Source organism: Spea bombifrons, chromosome 4 (genome assembly GCF_027358695.1).
Source record: "Spea bombifrons isolate aSpeBom1 chromosome 4, aSpeBom1.2.pri, whole genome shotgun sequence".
Lineage (NCBI taxonomy): Eukaryota > Metazoa > Chordata > Amphibia > Anura > Pelobatidae > Spea > Spea bombifrons.
In genome coordinates, this window is record NC_071090.1 from 22,677,008 (window position 1) to 22,691,565 (window position 14,558).

At 34.6% G+C, this 14,558-nt stretch overlaps 1 protein-coding gene across 1 annotated transcript; it reads left to right on the forward strand.

Annotated features, from left to right (window-relative positions):
- Positions 1-2,837: 2,837 nt before the first annotated feature.
- On the forward strand, positions 2,838-13,126 carry LOC128492085 (F-box/LRR-repeat protein 3-like). The gene is made up of 7 exons (XM_053464518.1): positions 2,838-2,973; positions 4,159-4,215; positions 7,587-7,682; positions 9,915-10,290; positions 10,532-10,654; positions 11,576-11,747; positions 12,099-13,126. Exons 3-7 carry the CDS (start codon positions 7,621-7,623, stop codon positions 12,740-12,742), a joined length of 1,377 nt encoding a protein of 458 aa, XP_053320493.1. The 5' UTR covers positions 2,838-2,973; positions 4,159-4,215; positions 7,587-7,620; the 3' UTR covers positions 12,743-13,126.
- Positions 13,127-14,558: the final 1,432 nt, after the last annotated feature.

Here is a 14,558-nt window from a genome sequence, read left to right on the forward strand (position 1 = left end):
TGTGCCATCTTAAGCCCCAAACAGCTGGTCTGTGTCATCCTTGCCCGCAAACAGCTTGTCTGGGCTATCAATGCCCCCAATCCTTGGTAGCCTATTAAAGTTTACTCTACTGTAGAAATTATCTTTCTTCATCTTGTTTTGCTATTATTTGACTGAACAAAACTTGTTTTTCATTGTAAACAGTTTGAGATGAGATATTTTCGGCTTGCCTTCAACCAAGGTTAAGGATTTAAATTGTCAAACTTGCCAACTCCGTAATTGGGAAACAAATGTGGGTCTCTGTATTCAATAAATAGACAATTTCCATGATGCTTACATTAAATTATTTCTATGAAGCATTAAAGTAAAGTTATGGTAAGCATCCTTCTTTGTTTTGGCTTGTTTGTTAGTGACTGACCTCATGTTGCCCTGACCTAGTTTTCATATATATATCGTATATAGTTCTAAGCTGTCTGCTTCTGTTGTTATCCATACTCTGTATTTGTGATTTGTGGGAATAGCAATACTTCTAAACAGTATGTGTTATACACATATATATATATATATACACACACACACACACACACACACACACACACACACAGTCATGGGTCTCTTTTCTTAAATAATGCTTTATGCAACAGATAAGTAGAGTCAACTGAATTGTGTAAACAAAATAAATGACCTAAATGCCTTAGTAACATAAATAAGTAACATAAATAAAAAAATCTAGAGGTCACAGAGAGACGGAAAATGTTGTGGTAAAGCATGCTACATAGCCACAATTTATTACATAATTTTTTGTTGTTGAGTATATTGATATGTGAAATGTTTTTGGTGAAGTTCTAAGCTGTGATGAAGTGGCATTATCAAACCACTGCTGACTATTGTTGGCCATGCGCTCTGAAGGGTCAAGTTCCTTTGAAAGAATGGCTCTTGTGGGTCTGTGTAATGAATTAAATCTATGAGACACCATACTGTGCAGTATGGTGTCTGTAATTTGTAAATGACCATGAATTGCGGCAGGGAGCCCAGTGGAAATATTTGCCCTGGGACTAATCAGTACATGATAAATCCACTCACCATGCATTTCAGTGTAGTTTAAACCGCCAAATAGCTACAGCATTTTCCTATACTACAATGGCACTTACGTATATCTTACAATCTCTACAGGCATTATCAAGTCACCAAAACTTTGTAAATATTTATCGTGGATACACATTTTGATGTTTTCATTTTAATTTTCTTAAAAATTACCAACAGCAATATCTTTTAATTTTACGCTATAGTTCAAACGTTTGTTTTTATGGAAAACAAAGACATTTCTAGCTGTAACACAAATGCAAAAGGGCTTTCTAATGCTCAGTTTTAAACTTAAACTTGGAATGATGGTTGCTGATAAATGGCCTTTGTATGCCTATGGAGATATTCCATTAAAAAAATCAGCCATTTGCCGCTACAATAGTCACTCACAATAACATTAATGAATAGCGTACTAAGAACTCCCAATTGAAATCAGAGTAGTAGCAACAGCACAAGTATGCTGACAGCACATGTATGCTAAGATACATTGGATTGGCTGCTGCTTCAATTTACTTCAATAGGAATGCAACTAGGCATGTACAACAACATGTTGCCACTAATGCTTCTGATTTCAGTAGCGGTAGCCATGAGAAGAGTTAAAAGGACAAGTCAAATGAAAAATATTTTTTTTTTCCTTGTGGAAAAAAACCCACAGCACTACATGGGGTGTGAGAGTTTGTGACAAAAGAGATGGAAGGTAGCATGTAGTGACTGCAATACAAGTTGCCCTAAATTATTCACTATGGAGTGAACAGGACAACACAGTAACCTGTATCCATTACAACATATTATCCCATTGCAACTTGTATCGTACGTAAATTTGTATTAAATTCATATATATACATGAACCATCCGATCACAACTATGGGATATTTACCAAAAAGTGCTACAATGCTTACCCGTTATGTAAGTATAACCTCCACTTCCCCTACGCCGCTTCGGTTCTCCTTTTTCAAGGAGCCATAATGGTGGAAGACATGTGGAATCCCCCAGGAAAAGTAGCTTGAGTTCCACAGAGATTTTTTATTTTCCTCATCTTTGCATCTCTCTATTATAAGTTGGTGTTTTGGTTGATATGTTTAAAGATATTATTAGTATTAGTTTAGTTTTACAGTGATATGAGGTAGAATTTTTATACAGTTTAGATATCTCTGGCATTGCAATGGTTAACTATAGCTTTTTTTTTTCTTCTGCTGTATGTAACCTCTTGTATTCTGGCCTTGATTGTTTCCTGTAAATTTGTATGTGCTAATACGCAACAAGCAGCACCTGTTCGATTTACTGTACTGTGAATTCTTAACAATTGTACCTAACCTTAAACATGTTTTCTGCTTTCGGTTTAAGTAGCATGCGTAAATTGGAAAGAGAACTGGTTGGGGATCATATTGAAGGTTAAAGTGTTAACTAACATAGATGCATGTAAAGAATAAGTGAAGTGAATAACTTTTGTTATCTGATTTAACTACATGCATATAGTACAGTGTGTGGCAACATTGTAAGGGAGGCGTTGTCCATATGACCTCTTGCAAAGTAAATTTAAATCACCTTGGTTGAGTTTGAAGTATTTGTAAAAGAAAGACCCTTAGATCACTCATCAAATGGCTACACTTTATACAATATTTATTCATCTGTGTATTTAATTTTGTTATACTTTATTTCTACTATAGAACCCTGATGGCCTGCTGCTAGTCTATTCCTGTGCTGCGTGCATGAATTGGAGCCAGGCCAGTTCTCTTTCTGAATCCTCAGTGACATAGTGACCTACTTTCCCAGGGAAAAAGGCAGGGTAGGAGGGAGGGAGTGCATTGAAGGAGTGGTTGTCAAGCTATAAACACGGCATATCTGATCTGCCTGAGCAAAGTATTCTATCAAACCTAATTTCTCCAGACAGACTGCTTATACCAACTAAAGGTACGTTTGATATTAGATAAACCTAATACATATTTCAATGGTCTGTATTCGGTACATTTAGTGTAGCCTTGTTTATGTTAAACCTACATGTATATATGAACTCCTGTTAAGTAAATTCATGTGACTTGGAGGACTGGACAAACAGGGCATTTATTATGCTGTTGGGAAACTGGTATAGGCTTAAAGACATTTTCTCAACGTCAGCGTTCAGTTCTGTTTTTGGGTTGTCAGTCAAGCCAGGTATATGTAATGTTATGATTCTTTCCTATGAATGTACCTATGGGCTAAACATATATTTTTTAGACAAAGGAAAAAAATCTAGAAAAGGTAAAAGCCATCCGCATACCTTATCCAAGGATACCATAAGACTGTTTGATCAGCTCAAAAATATTGTTTTTAAGAGCTTTATTCTATATTAATTTTTTAACAAAGAAGGGATATGGACAAAAAGGCAACCACCTAATACATTTCATGCCCCAGACAGCAGAGTCATGGGCCTGTATGGATTCAGATAACTGGGTCTGTGTAATGAGTAAACACACAAACAGATATTTGCTTGTATTCCAATGGCTTTGTCAAGAAATATCTATTTGCACGACATACAAGAGCAAACTGAATACAAATGTATTTGTATGTTAGAGTTTTCATATTACCACTGAGTGCTGCTATGTTATACTATGTATAGCAAGAATATAGCAGTAGAGTTAGTGTGCCAAACAGCACTTAAAGGGATGAGATTGTTTTTTGGGGTCACACATGACGCACTGAGAAAAGGTACACGGATTAACAGCAGAGACAATGTCATTCCACATTTCTAGAACATGGTGACAAAGGAGATTTGTTAATCATCAACTCCGTGCAGGAAAACATGAGTAGAAATTAAAGCCAGTTGCTTAGGGATGGAGGGTTTATTTAGATCAGTGTTAATACCTTTCTAAGATGTCATGCCTGTGACGTTTTCATTGACGAGGTGAATACTAGATCACAGACAAGATTATGTTGTCTTTTCCTTGTCCTGAAAGCCACCTACCTCTCATTTTTGTTAATGGTATTTCAGTTTTACAGTACAAATATTGAAACAATAGAATTATTAATTCTCTGCCACATAACTCTCCTTCAATGTAATGTTTCTTTTACACATTTCCTATAAAGATCCCAACATTTTTTTTGTCCCCCTCCCCTCAGAAACTTTTAGCCGAAACAGCCCTCTCATCAACCGCAGCGTAGAACTTCATTTACAAGGTGAGAAACTCAAATAACTAACATAAAAATAGAACTGGCAATCAGTTTTTATAAGAAGCTTGCCATCTGTAACTTATAATAAACATTGCAATATGATTTTCCCAGGAAATGTTCCCATGTTTTAAGATGGATGTTATGTGCTGTGTAACTGTTAAAATGTAGAACTTCACAAAAGGTTGAAGGTGTTGGGTATAAAATCCCCAAAACATGATACAATCTCTGAAAAAATTGAAATGCCATCTATCAAGCTGCCCCAATGTAAAAACTCAATTACCTAAAGTATTACATGGTACCTTAATAAGCCCTGTTGTTGAGAATCTCCTGGAAGAGTCTGGACTGTTCTCAGCTATGACGATTCCCAGGGGATTTTCTTCCCTTTATGGAAAAACAGAAACACGATTTGGAGACTCCTGTATCTCCTCTCAGAACAGTCTTGGTTCAACATATAAATAAGACTTGTATATGTAACTTTTTTACTATGTAGCTTTATTAGTTGTGGAATCTGATGGCACTATATAAAATAAATAATAATAATAATTAGGAAATAGCATTGACAATAATGTTATGCTGCAAATTCACTAATTAACCCCTTCATGACCAGAACTATTTTATATCCCAAAGATCAGAGCTTTTTTGGCATTTTGTATTTATATCATAAATTGTCTCATTCTTTCTGGGGGGTTTTTCACCCACATATATATATATATATATATATAGATATATATATATCTATATATATATATATATATATATTAAAAAGTATGGCTTTCTTTTGGTACCATATTTATATATTTAAATTATAATATATTGTGAAAAAAAAAATACGTAAGACATAAAAAATAAACACATTTTCATTGTTTTGTGCATCATGTTTACCACTTAACTGAAGCATTTGTTGTAGCTAGATAAATTCCCCCTCAAAAATATTAATCTAGTTGTCTTGATTTGGAAACCATCCACGTGTATAGGATTTTCTACCAAGCAAATATTACAAAGTGCATATTACCTAGGTAAAGTTTTCAAATTGGGTATGCTAACGCATTAACCCCTTAATGACAAGACCGTTTCTTACTCGTAGTACATTTTGGGACAAAGGCTCTTAACATTTTTCAGTGTTGCTGTTTAGCTGTAATTTTCTTCTTTCTCATTTTGTGCACCCACACACATTATTTGTGTTTTGTTTTTTTTTCAGGACAAACAGGGCTTTCTTTAGCTATCATTATTTTTATCATATCATCTAATTTACTATAAAAAAATTATAAAATATGGCGATTTTTTGTTAAAAACTTACTTTTTCTCTCTTTTCTTTGAAAAATCTTTTGCTCATCTGCAAAAACTAATGAAAACCCCGCTGAATAGATTCTTCTATTTGTCCTGAAAAAAAAAAAAAAAAAGTACCAGTAGCGTTTTGCTATTTCAAAACCATTTTCCCCCCAAAGCTATTTGGGACATTTTACATCATACATTTTTTTAAACAAGGCACCCTATGGGCATTTATAATGCCAATATTTTAACTCTTTCCATGCGGGAATTTTTGTGAAGAAGTAGCACGTATTGTAGGACTTGCTCATAAAAAAACTTTATATATATATATATATATATGCACTTTTTGGTGACAGTGGGGTATTACTTTTACATGTTACCATATTTTTTTTTTTTTTTTTTTTTTTTTTTTTTTTACTAATCACACTGGTTAGTGAGCTGGGCTCCGTTGACCTTGCATGGTTGAATGCAGTACTTGGATTCAACCTGCAGAAGGACCTCGAGAGTTCTTAAGAGGGTCTGGATAGAGCCTCTGTGAACTAATTCATTTTTCTGTTGTCGACGCCATCTTGTGAGTGGAGGCAACGTCATTTACATGATGGCGCTTGTGGTTGCTCTTCGGAGCAATCACAAGTCTATTGGGGTGGGGGGTTGTGTTGCTTAACTGCAGCCCGTACATGTATGTGCTTTTCATTAAGGGGTTAAACTTTAATGGCGACCAAGGAAACCAGGATTACCCAACAAAAGTATTCAATTGTGCAAAGTAGACATCCCGGGGTATTTCATTGGGGTCATTGTGCCACTTTTCATGCAGTCATTTCACCACCAATCTCTTCCAAAGTTTGAGGGGCAAAATGTGCATTTTCTATGCACAACTAGTGACATAGCTATCGATTTCTTGCACAGGATATATGCAGCTGCTAAAAAAAAAAGACCCCTAATTTATACATAGGTTTGTCATGTTTTGGGGAATCTTATGTTTGTATGAATGGTAAAAACTAGATTCTATAAAATGTCCTTGGTTATATACATGTATATCTATCTAGAGTATGAATGTGTGGTTTTGTGTACATTTATGCACCCGAAGCTTTATGTAACCATGTTGACAATTATCGTTGTTACATAGGTGATGGCATAACAGAGTTATACATAACTTGTTAGTGAAGGTGTAGTTTAATCCAATGTAACTAAAATATTGCGTAATTGCTTTCACAAGGCTGATGAAAACAGTTATTGTTACAAAAGAGCACACGCTTCATCCCCAAAATATGCTTAGGCAAGAATAATAATAATAAAAAAACACTTTAGTGCCCTAGATTTTCTTTGTTTAGGATTTTATATTCTTTTTTTTTTTCCAATGCCAGTCCAATTTTAGTCACAATTCATTTATTTTATGGACAAATTACAAATTATTACAAATGGCACTTTGTTTCCTTTTGTGTGAGAAACCAGTGATAGATAAATAATTTGTTCTATTTGTTCTGGACTTGCTCATTATAAGGAGTGAACTTTTCATGCAGCGCCTTGTAGAGTAAGGTAATTAGGTCACGGTCGTGATTCATTTTTGAAAGCCTGCTACTCCTTACTTTTTTTTCTCCTTTCACACAGTGCTTGTCTTTAATTGGGACACTGCAGACTGATTTTGGACCCATCCTTTCTTGTAGTCTGAATACCAGTTTAGATGTAAAAATGCAAAAGGTTGAAATCTGATTATTTTAGGTTTATAAACACATCTTTTTAATCATTGAATATATATTAAATATATAAAACATTCAATGTATCAATATTAGATGTTATAAAAAATATTAAGGAGACTTTATTATTGAATGTCTGCATGTTCTTGAAAAGATTTTGGTCTATTCATAACAGAGGTCATAAGTAATCACTGTGATTAATCAATAAAAATGCAGTTTAACATCCTTTAAATTTAAAAGATGCTAAAACTATTTTATTATAGTACATTTTTCCCATTCACCCTTCAATTAAAGTACAGTAGATAATCTTACTTAAGGGTGATATAAGCTTCATTTTATTGAATTAATAAATGTGGTATGTTATACTTTGATTGCTATAATTTCTGATGGGTTTATTTTCATGGTATAAACTAGGAAGTCAAAGTGGACGGATGCTGGTGATTGCCCCATGGCAGCGGCTACCTCATTTCATACATCCAATACAAGCTATAACTTGGAAGCATATTTTAGGTAAGAACTTTGTTTCCCCTTATGGAAATGCACTTCTTACTAGAGTAAACATGCTTTAAGCTGATGTATGTACAGGTAAGTGCAGAGTCCGCATTGTCCAAATAACTCTTTGTGAATATATTAACAGATATAAAATTTTCTATTAATATAGTCTATGCCATGAAAAATAAAAAATAAACATTTTTACCAGTGTAATGGTATAATTCAACAGGTAAGTATCAAGAGCATAACAGTTATATTAATCAAGTGCATGGAGGTAAGTAGGAATAGTTTAAAATTACAGAATATAATTGAATTAAAAAAATTATGAAGCTGGGTAAGATTATTTAAAAGAAAACGTAGGTTGTTGACACAAATAAGATGCGAAATGGAAAAATGAAAAGCTAATTTTCTGAATTATTATTAATTTTCCCTGTTTACACCAATAAATTGTCACTGGTAGCTGATTCAGCGAAACCTCTCCATATGTATCCTGATTCTCACTAGATAAACTAACTAGTCATCCTCTTGGTTTAATTAATGAGGCATCAGGCACTGATGGCATTTAGGGGAGGGGTTTTTGGGGGGCTAAGTGAAGTTATTGCAAACCTCCATAAGTTTTTCCAAATCTGGTAATTCTGCCCCATGTGCCATTTGGAACATCTTTGAAGCCGGACAATTCAAGTTACCCCATTAAACCATATATTTTTTAAAAAATAGACACCCTAGGGTATTTTAACTCTTTCCATGCACTAATTCTACCACCAGTCTTTGTCAAATTTTGTGGTAGTCTTTTTTCACACACATTTTACTTCAGGTATGAATTAATAGCTCCTGGTATACGTCACTGCCAAACAACACCCCAATATGTGTTCAGCAACAACTCCTGAGTACAGTGATACCACTCATGGTTTTGTCAGGTTATTTAGGAGGTAAAAGGCCAGCTTTGTGAGGTGTGCCTTTTTCTTGGAATTTGGACCTCTGGTCAGTCTGCATCCATGTCCTATTTTTGGGAATCTTTGAACTAGGCCAATTCGATTTACCCCATCAAATCATATTTTTTTTTAAACTAGACACCCTACAGGCATTTAACATGCAGTATTTTAACTCTTTCCATGTGAGAATTGTTTGTGAAGATATAGCGCTAATTATAGGACTTGCTCATAAAAATAATTTAAACTTTTTTTTTTTTTTTTTTTTTTACATTTTGTTGGAACTGGAAGGTTCCCCTATGGTGACATTAGTGGGGAATTATTTTTACATGTTACCATTTTTTTTTTACTATTTTAATTTTTTTTTCTTATTTTATTGTTATTTATTGTACTGATCAGAAAGCTGGGCTCTATTGACTTGAATGGTTCTCAGGAGGTTCTGGAGAGATCATCTTGGAATTTTTTATTTTTTTTATAAAGGAACCTGCAAGATCTCTCACAGTGGCACTTGTGATCGCTCTGCGAAGCAGTCACAGTGCGTCCTGGAGTTAAAAGTTGATCCTTGATCGTAGATCGCTTTTTTACACCCACTTAAAAGTCATGACGTGCCGTTAACTGACTTTTTTCTTGAGCTGCCTCGTGTAAGTTTATTCTTTCTCCAGGCAAGGGAGCAGTGTTTAGCCTTTTCCAACTCACTTCCCCTCGATCTTCCCTCGAAGGCTGTCAGTTACTCCCACCAATGAACAACTAGTCCTGCCTCTTCTCAATGCTTTTCCCCAGAGAGCACCAGATAGTCTACTCTGGGAAGTTCCCAGATGTGCTCATCGTAATGTACAAATACATGTGGGGTCCATATGAGGCTTCACAGGATGTTCTTGACAGTATGAGCCATAAAGCCCTGGAAAGTACTACCTAAGGAGATGTTAGCGGCTAGTACTGTGGGGGCTTTTAAGGATAAAATAGATTTTTTTTAATCGAGAAAAGGTATTCAGGGCACACATACTCATTTAAAAGTTGTTGATCCAGGGTTTATTTGAACTATACATTTTTGTTCTCATCTCCCAACAAAATTAGCATGTGCCTTTTTTATTTTAACCAGAATGCCTTAAGGATATGTAGGTAAGGTTGAACTCAAATGGATTAGTCTTGCAATAAGGCTCAAAACATCAAAATTATACTAATAATGACACTATTGGTTTGTGTTATGTCTTAAATTTTTTGTTTATATTTCAACAAGCATATTATAATTTATTTTTAAAATTATCCAGAACTAAGTTTGTTGAGTCTTGTTTACAGTGTTTCCTTTTTTCTTTTTTTGCAGAATGAAGCGAGGTAGACTGACAGTTACTATGGAGAGTCAGGTTGTACAAACACAACAGAGAAAGAAAAAACAGAAAATGGATATTCCGACTTCTAAACAGTGCAAATATCAGACACAAGCATGTGTTCTAGACTGGGGTACTCTGCCACATCATGTAGTATTACATGTATTTCAGTACCTTCCATTAGTGGATAGGGCCCGTGCATCATCAGTTTGTCGACGGTGGAATGAAGTCTTTCATATTCCTGAGCTATGGAGGAAGTTTGAGTTTGAGCTTAACCAGCCGGCTACTTCATACTTAAAGTCTACTCACCCTGATCTCATTCAACAAATCATTAAAAAACATGCAAATCACCTTCAATATGTTAGCTTCAAGGTATGGTTTTGAGCAAGCATAATTCATACAGCCATTGGGGATTTTGTCTAAAAAGAGATTCTGGTTCAAATGTGAAAAATGGTATTATCTCGATGACCAGTCAGCATGAACATTCTATTGGTTGCTGCGTTGATAAGACCATTTTTTCAAACTTTGCACCAGTATAGCCTTTATGCATAAATCCAGAAAAACATTTTGAGGATGAAGTAATACATACTCACTGATTATTGTGTGATTTTAGGTGGATAGCTGCACTGAGTCTGCTGAAGCTGCATGTGACATACTTTCACAGCTTGTCAACTGTTCTATCAAAACACTTGGACTGATTTCAACAGCAAAACCCAGCTTTATGAATGTGTCAAAGGTAATACAAAGCATTAGTATGTTTTTCTTTTTAAGCTTAAAACACACATTTTACTATTGTCACAGGATATACTACAATGAACAAAATCCTTCTGATCACACATTGTAAATACAATATCGTCTCATTTGGATTGTAATAATAATAAATATTATTTTAAGAATTTTAACATTCTTATAATCATTTTCTGAAGCTATTATAGAAATGAACAAAGATGAATATCAAAACTGCTGCTCTTATTATTTCTGCATGGGTGTTTTGCCTCAAATGTATATTTTTAGTGATCCGATTTTACATGTTCAAGCGAACACTTTTCTCGTTTAATTACCCATATAAGTTTTGTATTGGGAAGTGCATAGTTCACTTACCCTTTGAGCGCCATGGGTTGGGGAAAGGTTTCCCCTGTGAGAGGATGGACTAATTTTCACAGTTTGTCATAAATTTGATACTTGATTTTAGACAAACTACCTACTTAGTTTATCACCCAAGACCTCGCCCCATGTGTTTCTAGACCCAGGGCGGCTCCTTATAGTGAAGATGGAAGCAGATGGATGGGGTGGCTGGGGGCACTTGCCAGGGTCTGGAGACAAAAGAAATTTATTGGAACAAACCCCCCACACACTGTTTTTACTTATTACTGTACACAGCACCCTATGTTTGATGCTCGAAAACTTTTAGCAAACCTGGAGAATAGAGACGTTAACATTTCTGCATTTTTTGCTATATTATTTAGTTAATACGATTTATTAATGTTCTTTAGGCTGACGAGTAGTACATTCAAAGGGAACGTGCCATGGGGAAAAAAAAAAGATTCATTAGTTTAGTCTGAGTGAGAACCCACACATGATTTTTATTTCACTGGAATATTTGTGATTTTGTTCTGTGAATAACTAATAACTCCTCTCCCTTCCATATTGTTTGTAGTCTCACTTCGTGTCTGCACTGACGGTTGTTTTTGTAAACTCAAAGTCACTATCCTCAATAAAAATTGATGATACACCTGTTGATGATCCATCTTTGAAAGTTTTGGTTGCCAACAACAGTGACACGCTGAAGCTCTTGAAAATGAGCAGTTGTCCTCATGTTTCTCCTGCGGGTAAGAGCAAACAGTTTTTTTTTGTTGTGTTTTGGTTTTTTTTAGAGCGCTTAACCTTATTCTCTTCCCCATCTATTAATTACTATTCCATTTTATTATTCAGTTTCACCCAGTCTATCTCAGTTAATATTGATATTAGGGCTTTACCTAGTAATCATCTATAAACACTGGTCTGTTATATTTGTAATTGCAAATCAGCTGCCCAAAAAAATACCAATTTTTATTTTGTTTTGGAATATTTTGCTTTGACTGATCTAGCCTTTCCCAGAACAATTTATATCAAATTAATTGAAATGAATTAAAATATAAACGCTGCCATGCATTGATCTTGTTTTTTTCCCTCTATTTCAGGAATTCTTTGTGTTGCCGATCAGTGCCATGGTCTTAGGGAGCTAGCTCTCAACTATCATCTCTTGAGTGATGAGCTATTGTTGGCTCTATCGACTGAGAAACATGTTCGGCTTGAACACCTTCGTATAGATGTTGTGAGTGAAAATCCAGGCCAAACGCAGTTTCACACGATTAAGAAGCAAAGTTGGGATGCGCTCATCAAGCATTCTCCAAAAGTGAATATTGTTATGTACTTTTTTTTATACGAAGAGGAATTTGATGCATTTTTCAGAGAGGAAACCCCAGTTACTCATCTTTACTTTGGGCGTGCAGTTAGCAAAGCAATGCTAGGTCGTATTGGTATGAACTGTCCACGTTTAATTGAGCTAGTGGTTTGTGCAAATGGACTTCAACCTTTGGATGATGAGCTTATTAGAATTGCTGACCGATGCAAGAACTTGACAGCTATTGGCCTTGGAGAGTGTGAAGTTTCCTGCAGTGCATTTGTTGAATTTGTTAAAATGTGTGGAAGAAGACTGACACAGTTATCCATAATGGAAGAAGTACTAATTCCAGATAACAAATACAACCTGGAGCAAATTCATTATGAAGTTTCAAAGCATCTCGGAAGAATGTGGTTCCCTGATATGATGCCTACCTGGTAGATGAAAAAAGACTAGGTTCAGGTCAAGAATCTTTCATGTTTTTAAATTCAGCTTTGCTAACTATGCAATAATCACCTGTCTTACAAACAATGGAAATATCCATATGTAAGGTAAATATGGTAAGGTAATGAGAATAGTTTTATTGTTATGGACAAGTGTGACCATAACATTGTTATGGTTTATTTATATAGCGCCATTTACACTGCGCTTCTTACGGTACATACATTCAAAGGGTATGACAAAACTAAAACTGACAAGCTAAAATAAACCAATACATTACATAAGATTACAATATAAACCTAATCTGTATCCATTACAAAGTTAGTGATATATGTGTCAATCATGCATGTTTGCCATACAAAATGCAGCTAAAATGTACTAAAAGAGGGAAAATAATGTTAATGGAGGAGATAGCATTAGCACACAACGGCACTTTATTTTATTTCTTACATTATTGCTGCAAATACTCTGGAATCCATGACTCGTGCCACAATAAGTAGATTATCCTATAATGCTTATAACATGTATGGAACTGGTGTATAATAAGCACCTGTATATTGCAACAAAATAACAAAAAATACTGATTACCAAACATAGTGTGCATTACAGTCCAGCTAATATGTGAACATAGAGTCATTCAGTTGTTAGCGGTTATTAAATTGCCATAGATTTCTGATTGCAAAGTAGGTATCTGTGACCACCCTTGCCATTTCAATATGGCTTACATGAAACATTAACAAAACATTTTCATCATATTAAACATATTTACACTGAGAAGTATTTTCAGAATCCCTTAGTTCTAAAAGTTTTGACAAAAAACAAGATCAGAAAGGTACATTTGAGAATTGTTTTTTCTTTTAAAATTTTATTTGCAAGCTTTTAAAAATATGGTTAGAAATATTAAATGTATGTCTCTTTACAACGTTGGACATGTTTCTGAACACGTAACAAATTTGGTATTACGGTAATAAATGATCCTGTATTTATAGTTTACATAGGTTACATGTGAATTTGTTCTAAGGCTTGGATATTGAAGTTTGTCCTTTTGGGCCCACGACACAACACATTACTTAGATAAAATAGAATGGAAATTGAGTTTTGTGTTGAAAGTGTGAATACACAGCAATGATTTTTGCAATAAAGTGTTATTTACAGTTAATGGAACGTGCTTAAAAACAAATACTTGATAACCTTAAATACCATGCAATGTAAAGTACTATGTTAAATATATGTCGCAGATTAGAAAAATAAGCGAAATGCACTAGTGTACAGAAAACATGATACATGAACCTGTAAATAGCCTATACTAACAAATGTTATAAGTTCTTGAAATTTAGGTACTATTATGATCACTTTGTTCACACATGTACAAGGAGTAAATTGAATGCATTTGTATATATGATCGTTAAAATGTATTTTTATGCCCCTTGTTTTTTTGTGTACGTATTTGAAAACAGTTATTTAAACTTGTATGTATATAATAGAATGTATATGTATATTGTTTTAACTGTGTATGTCAATTAAAGCTCCATTTACAAAACACATCTGATGAGCTATCTTCACACATGCACACAAAACATCTACATAACAGAAAAAGGAAACTAAAATGAAGAGCCTGACATTCACTTGGGTTCTGGGCTAGTACTTTCAGAGGAAAAACTATTCGTTTCTATGACACTTCATATGTCTTTCAATGATATTGCTTTGCAAGCAAAGTTTTCATAAAGTGTTCCCTTTTTAATAGAATTTGTGCTTTTGCTTATGGCATTGACTTAGTTGCCCTTTGGTTCCAAACAGAATGGTGAAAAGCTAGTAA